Here is a 16,046-nt window from a genome sequence, read left to right as displayed (position 1 = left end):
CAAAGATAGTATTTTTCTCCATTTTGCATATGTTTATTGACTCACAAATAAATGAGTATTTCAAAGGACAGATAAGAACTGATTCACCAAAAAATGAAAAAAGAATAAGATCTGCATATTTTACAACAGCTGTATAAGTTATCATTTGCTTTTGCTAACAGTCATGTGGTCATAAGATTTCAAAGGGGTTTTTTTTAGTCTTAGATCTGGTTCTACTTTAAATCAGAAAACCTGGGAAGACCAGTGGAAAATGGCTTTAATTTCTTTGCAAATTTGCATGAGAAACAAAATGGAAAAAACATGCATACCCCTACCCCCAAAACTTGGGTAAATACTTCTTTTCTAGATCAAAAAGAATTGTGAAATAACCCTGGTTTTTAAGCAGAATTGCTAAATATTCAAAGATTGTTGAATTCAGGAAGATCCCTACGTAGTCGTATCGCCTTTAACTTTTCTACTTTAATTTTTGCTCTCAATAGCTCTTCTTCCAGCTGCTGCCTTCTTTTCAAGCCATCCCTTTTTTCTTGGATATAGAGCCCAATTTTCCTTTGATTTTCCAAAATGATGTGGTGCTCTTCTTTCAGCATTTGCAACATCTGGGGATCATATCCCCCACATGCCGGTCTAAATCGTTCTCCAGTTTCAAGCCTGAAAAATTCATCTCTTCTGGGGATGGGAGATGGAGACAACATTCTTATATCCACAGAAGACAGGGAAGTTGAAGGAGATCTCTCCATTGCATGGACCAAATGTTCTTCTTCTCTTTGCTCTAAGCTCTCCTGTGTTTGTAACTCTACAATCAATGATGCAGGTGGCTTGACATCCTCCTCATCTTCATCCAGCTCCAGTGTGATAGCAGCAGGTTGGTGCTCCAACATTGACTGTGGTGAGCTGGTAGTAGCAACTATTTTTTTATCCGGTGTAGCACTAAAAACAGACAAATAATATTTTCATCATTAACAGAAAAGAAAAAGGATCTTATTAGCTCACGGAAAAGGCAAAAACTCAACTTATAAGGCAGCCTTCCCAACCTGGTGGCCTCTAGATGCTTTGGACTACAACTTTCATCAGCCCCAGCCAGCACATCTGGAAGCTACCAGGTTGGGAAGGCTGTCCTAAACCACTTGTGATAAAAGACCCTACCATTGTTCACATGTAGATTTGTCACTGAGAGGGGTACACATAGAGCATAAGGCTATCTGACTTTGTCATATGATGAATAATAAAATCTAACTGAAAAAGTGAAGAAAGAAATACAGAGAAAAGGAGGAGTGTAGACTATTTTAAACATCAACATCATATTGACTGAATGAAAGGAGTAATAAAATCTCAAACCATCCCTGCCAGGATAGCTCTAAGGGCTTTGTATGGCTTTCTTTCCCCAGGGCCTGAATATTATTTTATCTCAAAGCATTTCTTTCTCCATCTATATTCCACACATCCTACAGCATTCCTTATTCAAAGTAAGTATCTCAGCACTTGAGTTCTGGGGGTCACAAGTGCTACCTGGCTTTTGTAGTCAGCGATTACCGTCTTTTTGTCTCCATAAGGCGCACTTTTTCCCTCCTAAAAAGTAAGGAGAAATGTGTGTGCGTCTTATGGAGCGAATGCAGGCGGGAGGCAGGCGGGAAAAGCCCCCAAGAGCCGCACTCACGCTCCATGCGGCTCTTGCAGGCTTTTGTGGGAGGTGGGGGAAGGGACAGAGGGCAGCCCCTCAGTCCCTTCCCCCACCTCCCGGAAAAGTCCTCAAGAGCCACACTCCCTTTCACGAGTCACGTGGAGCGTGTGTGCGGCTCTTGGGGGCTTTTCCCCCGAGGAGGGAGAAGGGCAGCCCGTCAGTGATGGGCTGCCCTTCTCCCTCCTGGGGAAAAGCCTGCAAGCGGCGCACACGCGCTCCACGTGGCTCGTGAAAGGGAGCGCTGAGCAGAGCCTGGGATGCATACAGGCTCTGCTCAGCGCTCCCTTTAAAAACAATTTTTTTCTTGCATTCCCCCTCTAAAAACTAAGTGCGTCTTATGGTCAGGTGCGTCTTATGGAGTGAAAAATACGGTATTTGTGGCTACTCCAACTCTTCCCTTCTCAGGTTGTCTAGGGGGGTAGGGAGGGCCAGAGTAACCTGGTTACTTGGCACTGGGCTGGAAAGCACTTGGAAGTGGTGAGAAAATTTCTAGCTGCTTCCAAATGTTCCCCAGTACAGTGCAAGGTAAGTGAATGAACCTACCCTTCAGAGGACCTGTGAGGTGGGCTCGAGATCAGCTTCTCATCTTACTCCAGATTAGGTGAAATCCTGAAAGATTCTCTCGCTTTCACCTTTCCAGAGGGCCTTGAAAGTATGGAGGAAGGTATGGGAGAGACTACTGAAGATCATAGGATCATCAAACTGTGGAGCTGGAAGGGACCCCAAGGGTCATTTAGTCCAACCCTCTTCAATGCAGGGATCTCAACTAAAGCATCTATGAGAGCTGGCCATCCAACCTCTGCTTAAAAACCTCCAATAAAGGAGAGGACTTCCTCTTTCCTTCTCCCTTCCACCAAATTACATATCTTCCCCACGCCTAAGTAGACTGTAGTATGGATTGGAGAGCCTAGCCTCACCAGAACCAGAGAGGATAAAAACTGTTGTGACTCAAGCCTCGAGATGGGGAATCTGTGACTGCCCAGATGTTGTAGGACTCCCCTCCCTTATCAGACACAGCCAGCATGGCCAATGGTAAGGAAAGATGGGAGCTGTAGTCTAACATCTGGAGGCTTTCTGTCCATGCAAAAAGTCCTTTGACAGGACAGCAAGCTGCTAAGAAGCTATGAAAGACATTGGACAGTCTGGTGAAGCACCAGGACCAACTTACCTATTTATCATTGTTTCTTAAATATTTTTAAAACATCTATGAAAAACAATATACGGTACAATACAGAGTAATGCTAGGGTGAACAGTCCGACCAAAATTCTGAAAGCTGGAAATATAATTTACTACATTAATGGAGATGAAGATCTGGCTGGAAATCTGCATTAATGTTCTCACAAAATGCCTTGTGTGTGTGCTAACTGGCTATCTTACAAAAACTAGCTTATATCAAAGATTCACATTTATATTATAAACTTAAGAAAGAAGAATGCAAGTTTTCATCTACTAGTGTGGGGAGACCTCTATTCATTAATTAAGAGAGACAGTTACCATGGTGGAATTGATATTCAGAATCCGTCAGGCATCTGTTTAGTATGAGTCAGTTATGTCAGTTTTAACAGAGCTTGGAATTGGTCATCAAATGCCAAATTAGATTCCTAACTCTGCACTGCCTCCAAACAAATCATATGCTGATCCACCCAGACTAAATCTGCTGTTACTAGTTTCATAAGGAAGTGACCGTCTTCAACTAGGGTATTGGGTAACAGCAGAATTCAATGGTGTGTTTCACTAGGGTGACCCAACCCTATTTTATTAGTCAGCTACCTGCAAAGCATGGGTGTTCTGTAAAAACAGAGCATAGGTACTTGATGACTGTGCAAGTCGAGGGATGGAGCCGAAATCTGCTTTGGTAGGGGCAATGCAAGGAGTCTTATGTATTAAAAGCACAAGAACCCTACTAGTCCAGGACCAAAGGTCTATCTAAACCAGCATCCTCTTTCCCATAGTGGCAAACCAGGTGCCTACAGGAAGCCTGCAAGGAGGATGTGAGAACAAGCATGCTGGTTCACAAACATGCTGCCTCTGATTCTGGGGGTAATATACAGCCATCATGACTAGTAGTCATTGACATCAATGTGTCTAGAGTTCCCTTTAAAGTCATCTAAGCTGGTGGCTGCTACCACATCTTGTGCTAACCAATAAATTCCATAGTTTAATTATGCACTGCGTGAAGAAGTATTGTGTTTACTCTGCCTTGGATCTCTCACCTTACAGTTCACTGGATGACCCCTCCCTGGGATTCAGAGAGAGAAGATTCTCCCTATCCACCTTCCCTACACCATGTGTAACTTTATATACCTCCTTGATGTCTCCCTTTTGCTAAACAAAATAGTTCCAAATACTGGAACCCTTCTTCATAGTAGATTTACTCTCCAAGGCCTCCATACTTACTTACCTTTTGGGAGAGAACCATTTCATACCCACTGCTTTTTTTAGGGGGTAACTGCATCTTACAGGCAGTTGGAAATTAGCCAGGAGCATTTTTGACTGGCCCAGGTCCAACTGCAGCCATGTGGAGATTCCTGGATGCAAGGTTGGCAACTGGGGAAAGCAAAATGTCGCTTAGAGAAGGCTCTGGAGTATTTTCCTCAAAGCTTGAATTCATTTTATTCTGGATTGTTTTATTTGATGTTTTAATGTGTTGTAAACTGCTTTGACACTTGCCATTTAAAATATAAATAAGTATAAAAATGTAATTAATAAATATAATGAACCCCATTGCAAAAGAAGGTGCCTGGGCAGTCCATTGTGATGACCGCAACCTAAGTTTAAGGTGCCATTTGGTGATTAGACTATATATCAGAGTTTCTAATTCTTGACTACTGGTAAACAAAGGCCTGGTGCTGGACTATGCAACAAAAACAGCTGGGCTGCGGTTTGAGAGACGTTGCACCAGGAAGGCGCTTACCGCATTCCTCATCTGCCAGTTTAGGGCACCAAAGTGAACCCCCGCATGGTTTCCCTGGACCACAGGGTTCACATCATTAATAAACATGCATTTTGAAGCTCACGGGATGGAGATTAGGAGCACAGAAACAATGAACAAGTAAAGGTTTGCACACACCCTTCTGTCTTTCAGCCAAATCTTAGAGAGCACAAAGCCCAATACCTTTTGCCCCTTAAGCCAGGGGTCTGCAACCTTTAAGACAAAAAGAGCCACTTGGACCCGTTTCCGAAGGGGAAAAAGACTGGGAGCCGCAAAACCACTGCGACATTTAAAACAAATATATCTCCGGAGCCGCAATCTGACAGCGGGCGGGAAGGTGACATCGGGACGGTGCGTGACTAACGCACACACCGCCCCCATGCGACGTCACAGCCAGTACAGCGCCCGCCACAGTGGGGAGTGTCGGGGTGCACAATGCGCCTCCTCCCCTCGCTAGTATCCGCCCCGGAGCCGCGGCAAAGGTGTAAAAGAGCCACATGCGGCTCCGGAGCCACGGGTTGCAGACCCCTGCCTTAAGCTAACTGGCCTCAAAAAGGCTGCCCTGAGCTTTCTAACTACTTAGCAAGAGGTAACAAAACAATTCTAATAAATCTTCAAACACCTTTCAATTGAATTAAGCTATAATGATTTAATTGTAACTGCAGTTCAGGATACAGAAAATGAAAAGAAAAAAACCCACAAAAGCACCGCTCAGGGTCATAACAGGCAAGAGAGAATGGCAATGTCAGTCAAATGACACTGCACGATAGGCCAGCCTGTGGATATAGGAAAAATATGAGTCATTGGCTGCTTACGAACTGAACCCTTGTTATAAGCAATGTGAACTTGAGGGGGGGGGTAAATATATTAATCGGTAATATTAAGTTATGAATCTCCTTTTGTATGTGCCTCAAGGCAATTTACAAACAGCTCAAATTAGTTTTAAAAACAGTAAAAAGGAACACCTAAGGCCGCGGCCTTTTCATCCTGCTGGAAAAACAAAAATTGCTGCTTGTCAAAACAAAAAATGTCTTCCATTATTTCTGGAAAGTACAGGTAGTGCGTGAGCATCTCTGGTATCTCAACAGGGATACTTATTCCACAAAACAGTGGCGGCCAAACTGAATGCCCTGCTACAACTTACTGTGAAGGGTTATGAAGGTCTCGCAAGCAACCTGGTCCTGAGCCATATAGGGCTCTATATGTTAGTACCAGAACACTGAACTTGGCTTGGTAGCAGACTAGCAGCCAGTGAAAATGCAGTGGACAAGGTGTTAAATACTGGCAGTTGTTTGCTCTCACAAGCAACCGAGTTGCCATGTCCTACACTGGTTGAAGCCTCCAACACAACATCAAATGTGCAGAGGACGTTGCAGTACTCCAACCCTGAGGTTACCAATGCATGAGTGGTCATAGCTGTTAAAAGGTCCTCCTAGCCACTGAGGACACCTGCGCCTCCAGTGACACCCTGGATGGCGCAGCTGCTCCTTCAAAGAGTCCAGTTTCCTGGACTCACAGACAGAGCCTCCATCATGCTATGATTTCAGACTCAGTTTATTACTCTCATCCAACCCACCACTTCATCCAGCCACTGGAGCATTTTAGAGAGATTGAGGCAGAGCAGATTGTGTTTCTACTTCTCAATGGTGACTTTTGATTGGGAACTGGAAATTTGGAGCTATGCATCATTCTTATCTATCCCTGTTGGCCAACCCCATTCCATGACTCAATGGTCCTACGTATCAGGTTTCTGTTAATCAAATGAGAGAAAGAAATTAATGGTTTCCAGACAGCAGCGACTGACACAGAAACAATAGTCATGGGAAGCGGTGGGGAGATGAAGAGGTAGAACCTCAGTTGGTTGGGAGGATGGCCAATTTGGTCCACAAGTTCTCTCTTGAAAAAAAGGAATATATTATGGATAAAAAGGATTTAGAAAAGCTTTTCACTTAGATCCCAAACAACTACAGGGAAGTCAGTTTCATTCAGATTAATGAAACTCACTCCAACATAATATGGTCAGGATCAGGGGATTGTTTCTCCAACTGTTAGTGAACTGATGCTTTTGGAAAACATTCATTACTGAATAAAATAACAAACAAATCTTTCAGATTTCAATGGTCTTTAAGGTGCACACTATTAATATTTTCAAAACATTTGTGTGCCACATTTGTGCTGCTCACACAGCACCCAAAATGGCTTACAATACAAAAATATAATACAGCTAATTACAAATCCACCCATTTCCACTACTACAAAATTATTAAGCTACAAAAGAAACCTGCTGTATTGGCTAAGGGGTTAAAGGAAGAGTATATGACCACCCAAAGAGTGGCCCCATACTTCTGGCTTATGCTGACCATTTCAATCTACATCAGTATTGTGGAAATTATATACACACACCCTTCTAACATGCTATTACAGATCTATACGTACAGTACTTAGATGGGAGTATGCCTGAGTGAACTCAACAGGGGCTTACTTCTGAGGAGAAAGATAAAGGATTGTGCTGCAAAAGTCCATTTTGAATATACCTTATCTACCCTAGGCAATACAGAATTATTTCACCAAAAGGCCCACCACCACATGTTATTTTTACAGCACCTGCCATGGTGGGATTTAGACGACTGTTACCATTCAGAGCAACCAGAGGCAGCACAAATCAAGGACTGGCCAGTGTGCACAAACATGCCAGTTTTCCCGGAAACTCAAATTAACATATTTGTTTTGCACAGTAAGTGACATGAATTTAAATGGCTTGCGACAGGAGTAAGGAAGAGAGCTGCTCGATTCCCCCTGGTTTTTAAAATGTCTGCATCCAGGCACAGGACAAATCTGGTCTGAGAAGCTTTTGAGCAGCCGTGTTTTGCAAGTCAGTTGTAGAGGGGGAGGGCGGCATAAGCAAAGGCCCTGCAAGAAAGCTTGAAGACAGCCTGCCTGCTCTACGTCTGGCTCAAATCTAGAGAGGCTCCGATTTGATTCTACACTAAAAGGCTGCTGGAAAATATGAAGACTTTTGTGTGACTGCAGTGTTCCGATCTGTCTGCGCACGACCCCTGTAAATGCGCTCCATACCCTCTTTTTTGCAGTTTAAATTGGAGCATTAATTTGCATACTGGCCTCCGAGAATGTGATTGTTTAAAACAATCCATCTGCATTGTTTAAAAAGGCATGGTAGCATGCGAAGTAAAATCATTTAAAAGGTCTAAATTCAGTCAAAATGTATTCCACCCTGAGAGATTAACATAATCCTTGACTGGGCACACTGTACTGAGAGAGGCTCCTTTGTTCTCCTGCTCGACTTTATGTAGATAGATATTATCCAAAACAGGCATCAGCTTCCGTATGCAGAGGCAAGTTGACCGCAGTACTACCTTAAATGTAGAACAGCCTTTTGCTTGGTCAGTGTTTGAATGCTATGCCTATTAAAAGGGGAGGGGTAAAAGTTGAAGCTCCTATTTCCCTTGGATTCTTTCTTAACCCTCACTTGCCAAGGGTCTGACAATAAGATCTTTTGAAATGCGGCTGGAAGTTGAACAGAAAAGTCAGTCACTGTTTAAAAATTAAAGAAGTAAATAATAACAATAATCACAAGGTTCTAACTTTTCCCAAAGGCTAAGGCATGTAGCTCAAAAGGGGATGGCCAGAGAAGACAGGAGGCGCTATAGCGGCCATCCAGGCGCAATGTAAAAGTCAACTTACCATGGCAGATTGCTCCTCTCCCTCAAGCACACGCTGGAAATCTGGGGGATCATCTCCACAACTTTCTTGGTCGGTTCAGAGATGTAGCTTTTATAATCAGAAAGGCTCTCTTTTTGCTGCAGTAGCTCCTGCTTGGCGTATTCCTTGAGCCTCTTGTACAAGGTGCGCAGGCCTTGCGCGGTGCGAGGAGGGCGGTCAGCTCCAATGGCATTGTAGTTATCGGCTATGATGTCCCAGCATTTGTTTTTCTCCACTATGACCGAGTGCTTGTTGGTGTGCTCTTCGAGAATCTTAACATACGGCTTGACAAGTTTCAGCAAATCGAGCTTTTCAGACAAGGTAAAATTCGAGGACCTGGCCTTCCCAACCATCGTTCTCTCCAGCTTGAAGAAGCAGTTCCTGAAACCACCACGCAGATCCTAGCTCTGCTCGGCTCTTTTTCACAAACAGAAAAAGATCAGGCTTAACTAGGCTTGTCTCATTTAGGCCCACGCCTACAAGGGAGGGTTTATTAAAATTCCTTCAGCTTAAGCTGACGCAGGTTCAGGAAATCTGCTTAAGCCAAGCCTGACCTACATAAGGCTTCAGATTGAAGGAGACGAGGAGAAGCAGGCAAAACACACACTTTTGTGTCAAGAGACCCATACATACACCGGATTGAAAACATAAAAGGTTTAAAGATTAGCACATTACCCTGCTAAATATTACCCAATTCATCCTGAGTTAACAAGCTCATGCACATCTCTTTGAGCTGACAAGAAACTGAAACTGCACAGAGGATTGGATTTATTCATGCCCAAGAAAGCAACAACTTTTTTTTTTTTTTTTTGGTCATTTATTGATTGTTAAGCCGAACCACCACAGCAAAAGGAGAAATGAAAACAACAAACAGGGGGATTTAGGAGCGGGCGTGTGTAGAGAGATCCCTAACAGAGCCCCTGATCACGGCTCCCTAGCTGCTGTTCTCTCTGGCAGTATTTGCATAATGCTAGTCCTGCTGTCAATCAGGAATTGCATATCGCCTAGCTAGTTAGGTTTCACTCAGGCTCAGGCTTCACAGTAAAGCTAAGCTTCCCCAGCACTTTGCAGCTTGCCTCTGCTTCCCACGCACGCACACACTTTTTAAAGAGGCAGTCGCTCAAAAGAAGGAGTGCCATGAACAAAAGAGCTGGGGGGGGGGGGGAACGTTAACATCAAGTTCTTTTCATATTCTGCCACCCCTTGCAGCTGTGCCATTCCATAATCTACCCATCTCACAGCATCCATGGTCACCATTCAGCAGGGTTGTGGCTAAAAAATAGCTCTCGGGAGTCAAGTAATAATCACAACATTCAATCAGGGTTCTGGATTCATTGTACTGTGTGGGCTTTTCATAACTTCCACCAAAAAGCTATTATTATGTTAAGAAACCTAACCATTGCACAAATGGAAAACATCAATTTTTAACTATTGTTTGCCCAAATCACACAGGTATTCGCACACAGTATTTTCTCTCTCCTTGTCTCAGAAAATGTATAGTACTGTAAAAGGAAGTAGGAGAGGCTGTTGGATTTGGACTCGGAAAACCCACTCCATGGAGGTCATTCTCTAGCATCAAAGCACCACATCTTGGCCTGGCCTCCTCCCTTCACTGGGTTGTTGTGAGGATAAAGTATGACATCCTGTAAGACAGCCATTCAGAATTCTTTCCTGCCCAAGGCAATATTTTAAGCCAAGGAAACTGAAAGAGACATATACATCTAACAAATGAAAATATCCCTATTTTAAAGCATCTTTATTCCTGTTCTCTATCTAACAAGTGTGTTTTGCTTAAGACTTGAGACAGATTTGGGAGACATCTGGCTTTTACATTTTCAAAAAGAAGGAGATCAGCCATTGTGCGGTTCTTTGTCCTTGGTGCAACCTGAAACCGGCATAGCACCTCCTAGCCTAATCCAATTAAGTTTGCCATCTCCTCCTGCACTTCCATCTTAAAACAATGACCAAATCCAGACTGCCTGGCAACGACATCATCAGCCAAATTCCCTCCATTCCCCCCCCCCATTTTGCTTTACCTCCAACCTGATGAAGATTTCTTGAAAGTTTGTTAACTAATGGACATTTTACCGAAGCGTAAATTCTGAAATATTTCATATGGATAAGCATGGAACTTTCATGATTTATTTATAAAATGCAAATTGCCACAGAAGTGTGGAGAACTGAATTGAAGATTGGGGGGGGGGACCCTAAGAGAACCAAAATGGACAGATCATTTGTTACCGGAAAAATCTGAGGGCTCCCTTGGACAAAATAAAGACACCAACCAGGATAACTTGGAGCAAAACAGCAGCCTGTAGGCTTGGCCTTTATTGAACTGTTGCAACAGGGTGTTCCCCTCACTTGCAGGAGAGAGGAAAGACCCAGAAAGATGGTGTGCAAGACCTTATAAAAACTTTTGAAATTCCCATCCTCTAGGTCAAGCCCACCCCCAGAAACATCATGCATACATTACAGAAAGGAGGGGTTGAGGGAGGAGTTGTGGTGGTAACCTGAGTGTCCTGTCACCTGGCTGGTTCCTCCTTTCCCCCTGCCCATGAGTCACTTCCAGGAGACAAAGGGGAGTTGGCAGTTTCCTGCCCCCAGAGGGAAGATCTGATCATTGTCCTTTGTTTCAGTCCATGCTGAATCCACTCCCATATGCAAGTTCTTTGTGATCTTGATGGTCTTCTGTCTAGGACCATCAGGGTTGGCATAGCAACTGGGCAAGGCTCCTGTGGATGTGCTGGGATGGTGAAGGGATTATGGCTGACCAGAACCAAGCCACCCCCCTTTGATAGTCCTTGTCATATGGAGTAAAATAAAAATGGAACAGTGCAAATCCGATGTATGGTTGATTTTTCTATGAATTTATAACAGAAGTGTGGCATATGTACTGTGTGAGTGTGAGTGTGTGAAGTTTGTACAAACTGAATGATTGGGGTGGGGGGGTTCCTGCTACACATTTAATTTGTAATTAGGATTTGGAAACCTTTACCCTGTATCAAGTCTGAGAAGATTTGAGGGAAGATTTAATCCAATGACTACTTTAGCCCTACTTTATGTGGAGGGAAGCCAAACAATAAACAATTTTTTTAAAGTTAGCTATTTGGCGTGGGCAACTTCAAGCAAGGTTCACCCACAATTTGCCTGTTAATTATGTTTATACCTATATTCACTGGCAATTTTATTAACTCATAGCTCAAGTAGAGCACCATGACCTCAGCTCTGAGCTCTCTGGAGCAGAGGTAGGCAACCTAAGGCCCGGGGGCTGGATGCGGCCCAATAGCCTTCTCAATCAGGCCCACGGGTGGTCCAGGAATCAGCATGTTTTTACATGAGTATAATGTGTCCTTTTATTTAAAATGCATCTCTAGGTTATTTGTGGGGCATAAGAATTCGTTCATATTTTTTTTCAAAATATAGTCCGGCCCGCCACATGGTCTGAGGGATGGTGGACCAGCCCGTGGCTGAAAAAGGTTGCTGACCCCTGAGGAAGGGCAATATAAAAATATAATGAGAGCAAATAAAATAACATGTGTATGAGTAAGGCGAATGTTCCATCCGCCACCTTTCATATAGGGCAAAGGTAAAGAATCTCAGGCTGGGGGGGGGGGGGAATCCATACCCGCCCCTTTCATACACCCTTTCCCAGACTACACCTCTTACTAACCCTGTTTCACATCCTCCTCAAATGTCTTTGTCTGGCTAGAGAGTCCCTGAAGTCTGGTAATTGCTGCCTGGAGAACAGAGAGGGTGGTATGAATGCAGAAGCAAGCCTGTTGTATCCATTGATATGGCCCTGCCCACCAATGGCATGTATCATCTGAAAGGTTGCCCAATAGCTAATGTAACCCTTGGGTTGGAAAAAACAGTTTCCACCTCTGAAATAGGGGCGCCTCCTGTAGACTAGGAAGATACAACGATGTTTATACACGTCTCTTCTTAGGTCAGTCCTATTCAATCAGGTAGAACTTCTAACCAGGTAAGTGGGAGTACAACTGTGTCACAAACCATTCAAAGCAGCCAATTTAAAAACAGGGTCAGAAAAACAAATGTAACAATCCAACAAAAAGAGTGCCAGAGAGGCTATTAACAGAACCACAAAACCAAATGGAACCTGCAAACCAGAACCAAGCATCATGCAGGTCAGAAACGTGCCTCAACAACAACAAAAAGGATCGTTCAAGCAAAGTACAATTTATCAAAAGCAGCACAAACACCAAGCATCATAAAATTGGGCAAATTGATAAACAAATCTGAAAGGGTATAATAAGGCAAGTGTGGGATCTGACAGGTTTTTAATTTATTCAAAGAAACACATGCCACCCTACTATGATAAAATACAGAAATCATTATGTAACAGTCTACAGTTAGTAGATATAGATTTCTTGTGATTGATTTATTTAACCTTCATTTATTGTTTACAGTTCTCAGAACTCATGCTCCCAAGCCCTAAAAAATGGGCCTTCTTCCTCTCCAAAAAAGCTCAACAACTTCAACCTAAACCCAGAAAAGGGGGAAGATCACTGCCAGTTTTTAACTCTGAGTAGATCACAATCTCTTGGTAGTTGGCCATCCCTGCTAATGGTTTGACTTCATTCCCAAGCTCTTGACAGCTTTCCTTCATAAGCAATTTTTAAAACTGCTATGCTTTAGTTTATATTAAACCAGTCTACTAGGACAACATTCAAATGTTTGTTTTCTTACCTATTTTAGTTCTATATGGTGATTTCACTCCACTTTCAAAATGGCAGTCATTATTATTATTATTAGAGCAAAATTCTCCTTGATCAGATTTCACAGCCAGTGTAGAACTTAAGTCACAAGTTGTAGAACAGATGTTTACAGATGTTGAGCCATTCAGTTGTCCCTCATCCACCTACAATACATTGAAACAGTTTGGATTGTACATGACTTTTCACGCAACAGTATCAAAATAAGTGTGTAGCTTTTTCTTATTTAAATACAAGCTGACGCCTGAAAGAAGTAGAAGTTCATATGATGAAGGAGATAGCTCCAAGGAGGGAAGGAGGCACTGTGAGAAGCCTAGCTTGAACTATGCTCTCTCCACAATTTCCAAGCCAGTGGAGAGTGGTTTGTGTGCATTCCCTGGCCTTACCATTCTAAGAGAAGGTCAAAACATAAGGATGAGGCTATCCTAGAAGTGCCCAATGGAGAACTTCTGGGACTGGGGCAGAGTTACTGGGAGCAGATATATTTCTCTAGCCTTCCTTAAGAGAACTTTGGGGAAAGAACACATATGAAAACTGAAGTAGTGGGAGAAAGGCTTCTCTAGGACAGGAAGGCTAACATCGACCTTCTGCACATATGAATCTAGTATTTGTGGCTCTATTCAGTACCAAGCATTGTGCTCACACAGCATCCCTAAGTTCCATATTAATATAAAGATACTGTACAAACCATGGCACAATCTTAACACACATGCAAAAGAACCAAGGCCTGGTCTGTGTGTTCTAGTATGCCAAAGGTAATAGTTTACCATGCACAAAGTGATCACTTCCACTTTGTTCATCCACTTGGGGAAAGTGGGTGCACCAAATCAAAATCCCTGGCTTGCCATTACATCCAAACTGGGAGTCATTGTTTATTTCGCTGGGAAACCTAGGAACTTTGGCTTCACATAGTGGTTTGCTTTGAGTGAAACAAATCACAATCCCTAGTTTAAATGTAACAGTAAGCTAGGGATTGTGTTGTTTTCTTCTACTGGCTAGAAGTGAGGAATGAAGTGGGAGACTTCTGCACGTTGACAGTAAACCATCAACTACTGTGACATGCAAACGCTGCCATTGAGTGAACCAGTTTCCACTGATGCCACTGATGTTTAGCTGTGGAGTCATTTTTCAGACGATTTGTTTGGATTTGATATCCCGCCTTTCACTCCCCTTCAGGAGTCTCAAAGCGGCTAACAATCTTCTTTCCCTTCCTCCCCCACAACAAACACTCTGTGAGGTGAGTGGGGCTGAGAGACTTCAGAGAAGTGTGACTGGCCCAAGGTCACCCAGCAGCTGCATGTGGAGGAGCGGGGACACGAACCCGGTTCCCCAGATTACGAGACTACCGCTCTTAACCATAGTTTTGCTTTCAGGACCCTTCTACACATGGACTAACAGAGCAGAATGCAAAATTACAAGTAAACATGCATCTGGGCTGGACAGCTTCAGGTTGCAAGTGGCGGAATACATGATTGCATACTCCCCCACTGAAAAATAAATAAATCCCTGCATACAGAAAGTTAGGTATCAGAGTGGAAGTGATACTGGCACTCCCTGACAGTCTTCTATATGGAAGGAATTTGTGAGTGAAGCATCTGATCCCGTAAGCCCCTTATAGCCTAGGCCAGAAACAAACATATTATCCCAGTGAGAATTAAGATTCCATGGATTTCTGACATAGATTATTCAAGTACAGTTTTCATTCAGTAATAATATTACACTTGCTTTCTTCCTCCCTTTTAATATTACCTCTGAGCCTGAGCGTTCAGATTCTTTTTTCAGAGACAACATATGGGTTTTTCCTGGAGGTATAAACCTCGGCTTTTTGACTGAATTTCCCATCAGTTGACTAGGAGCTGCTGATCGTCTCATGTTTGGTTCTGTGGGTCTGAAAAACAGCAAAAAAAGAGGTTTGCTTTAAAAAGCGAGCCCTAAAGAAAGAAACTCTTAAATACTTCCCAGAACATATCCTATTCCTGTTCTCACACCAGTGAGGAAATACCCAAAAAACTAGGAAGTATGGTTCCTCTTGTTTCTCCTCCAGGTGTACCAGCCTTATTAGGTGGGTGGTAGGAAGAGGGCAGCTGTGGTCAAGCCATTCTCAGTACTCTTTGGAGTCCTGAGGGAGGCTAACCTGGTACCCACCACTATTTTGGTGCCAGAACTTTTATGTTCTCAGGTTAAGTTGAAAGTTTTAATCATGATTTCTTAAGCACCAGACTACCCATGGGAACACCTTTTTTTTTATCAACCTGCCTAATTCACTATATTCAACCCACTACATTCATCTCCTGACTCTGCGACAGTACGAAGAGATTCATTTCATAGCAACTTTTCATTTCTGGTGACAACCCTCTCCTCACATCCACTGTGAGCCAAGGCAAATGCCGGCAATGATGTCGTCCGGGTGCTTGCTTAAAAAAAAAAAAAGCCATAAAGCTTTATTTCCTCGGGCCTCTGCTGGCCATTTGTGTCAGTTGCTTATATTTATTAATTTCATATATGCAGGAACAAAACTCCTCTTCAGGTTCTTACAGCGAGCACCAGAAGCATATATTTGTCCACCGAAGGAAAGAAAACACGGTCTTGTTAAAACTGAACCGAGGGAGCAAGAGCTTCTGAGCATGTACAGAGTATCTTTCGTGTTTGTGGAAACGGAAACCTGAAAAGCAGAAGCGCACTGGGTACAGCCAGCCCAGTTATTGAATCCCCCACCCTAAGCCTCAGAGGAAGAACTGCATCAGCCCCCTCCCATTCTTAACACGACGCCGCACTTACTTTGCAATTTAACCGTCCCGCCAAGACAGCACCGTCGCCGTATCGTTTGCCAAACGGCGCATGCGCAGCTGATCGCCCCAGGCAGCTCTCAATTTATCGCGCCCTCCGTTCGCCCCACTGCGCATGACCAGCATTCATGCGCGGCGCTCGCCTCTCTTGAGGGCTGCCAGGCAGGTACGAAGGAAACCCTACTGCGCATGCTCC

At 43.5% G+C, this 16,046-nt stretch overlaps 1 protein-coding gene across 1 annotated transcript; it reads right to left on the bottom strand.

Moving 5' to 3' along the window:
• Nucleotides 1-9: 9 nt before the first annotated feature.
• On the bottom strand, nucleotides 10-15,935 carry FSBP (fibrinogen silencer binding protein). Its single transcript, XM_083517407.1, has 5 exons — nucleotides 15,843-15,935; nucleotides 14,814-14,952; nucleotides 13,039-13,210; nucleotides 8,314-8,748; nucleotides 10-927 (listed from the first exon to the last, which is right to left on the bottom strand). Exons 4-5 carry the CDS (start codon nucleotides 8,682-8,684, stop codon nucleotides 399-401), a joined length of 900 nt encoding a protein of 299 aa, XP_083373533.1. The 5' UTR covers nucleotides 8,685-8,748; nucleotides 13,039-13,210; nucleotides 14,814-14,952; nucleotides 15,843-15,935; the 3' UTR covers nucleotides 10-398.
• Nucleotides 15,936-16,046: the final 111 nt, after the last annotated feature.

This window comes from Podarcis liolepis (assembly GCF_965112155.1).
Source record: "Podarcis liolepis genome assembly, chromosome: 8".
In the NCBI taxonomy this organism is placed as follows: domain Eukaryota; kingdom Metazoa; phylum Chordata; class Lepidosauria; order Squamata; family Lacertidae; genus Podarcis; species Podarcis liolepis.
The sequence above is the reverse complement of the archived record's forward strand: the minus strand, read 5'-3'. Positions and strand labels throughout refer to the sequence as shown.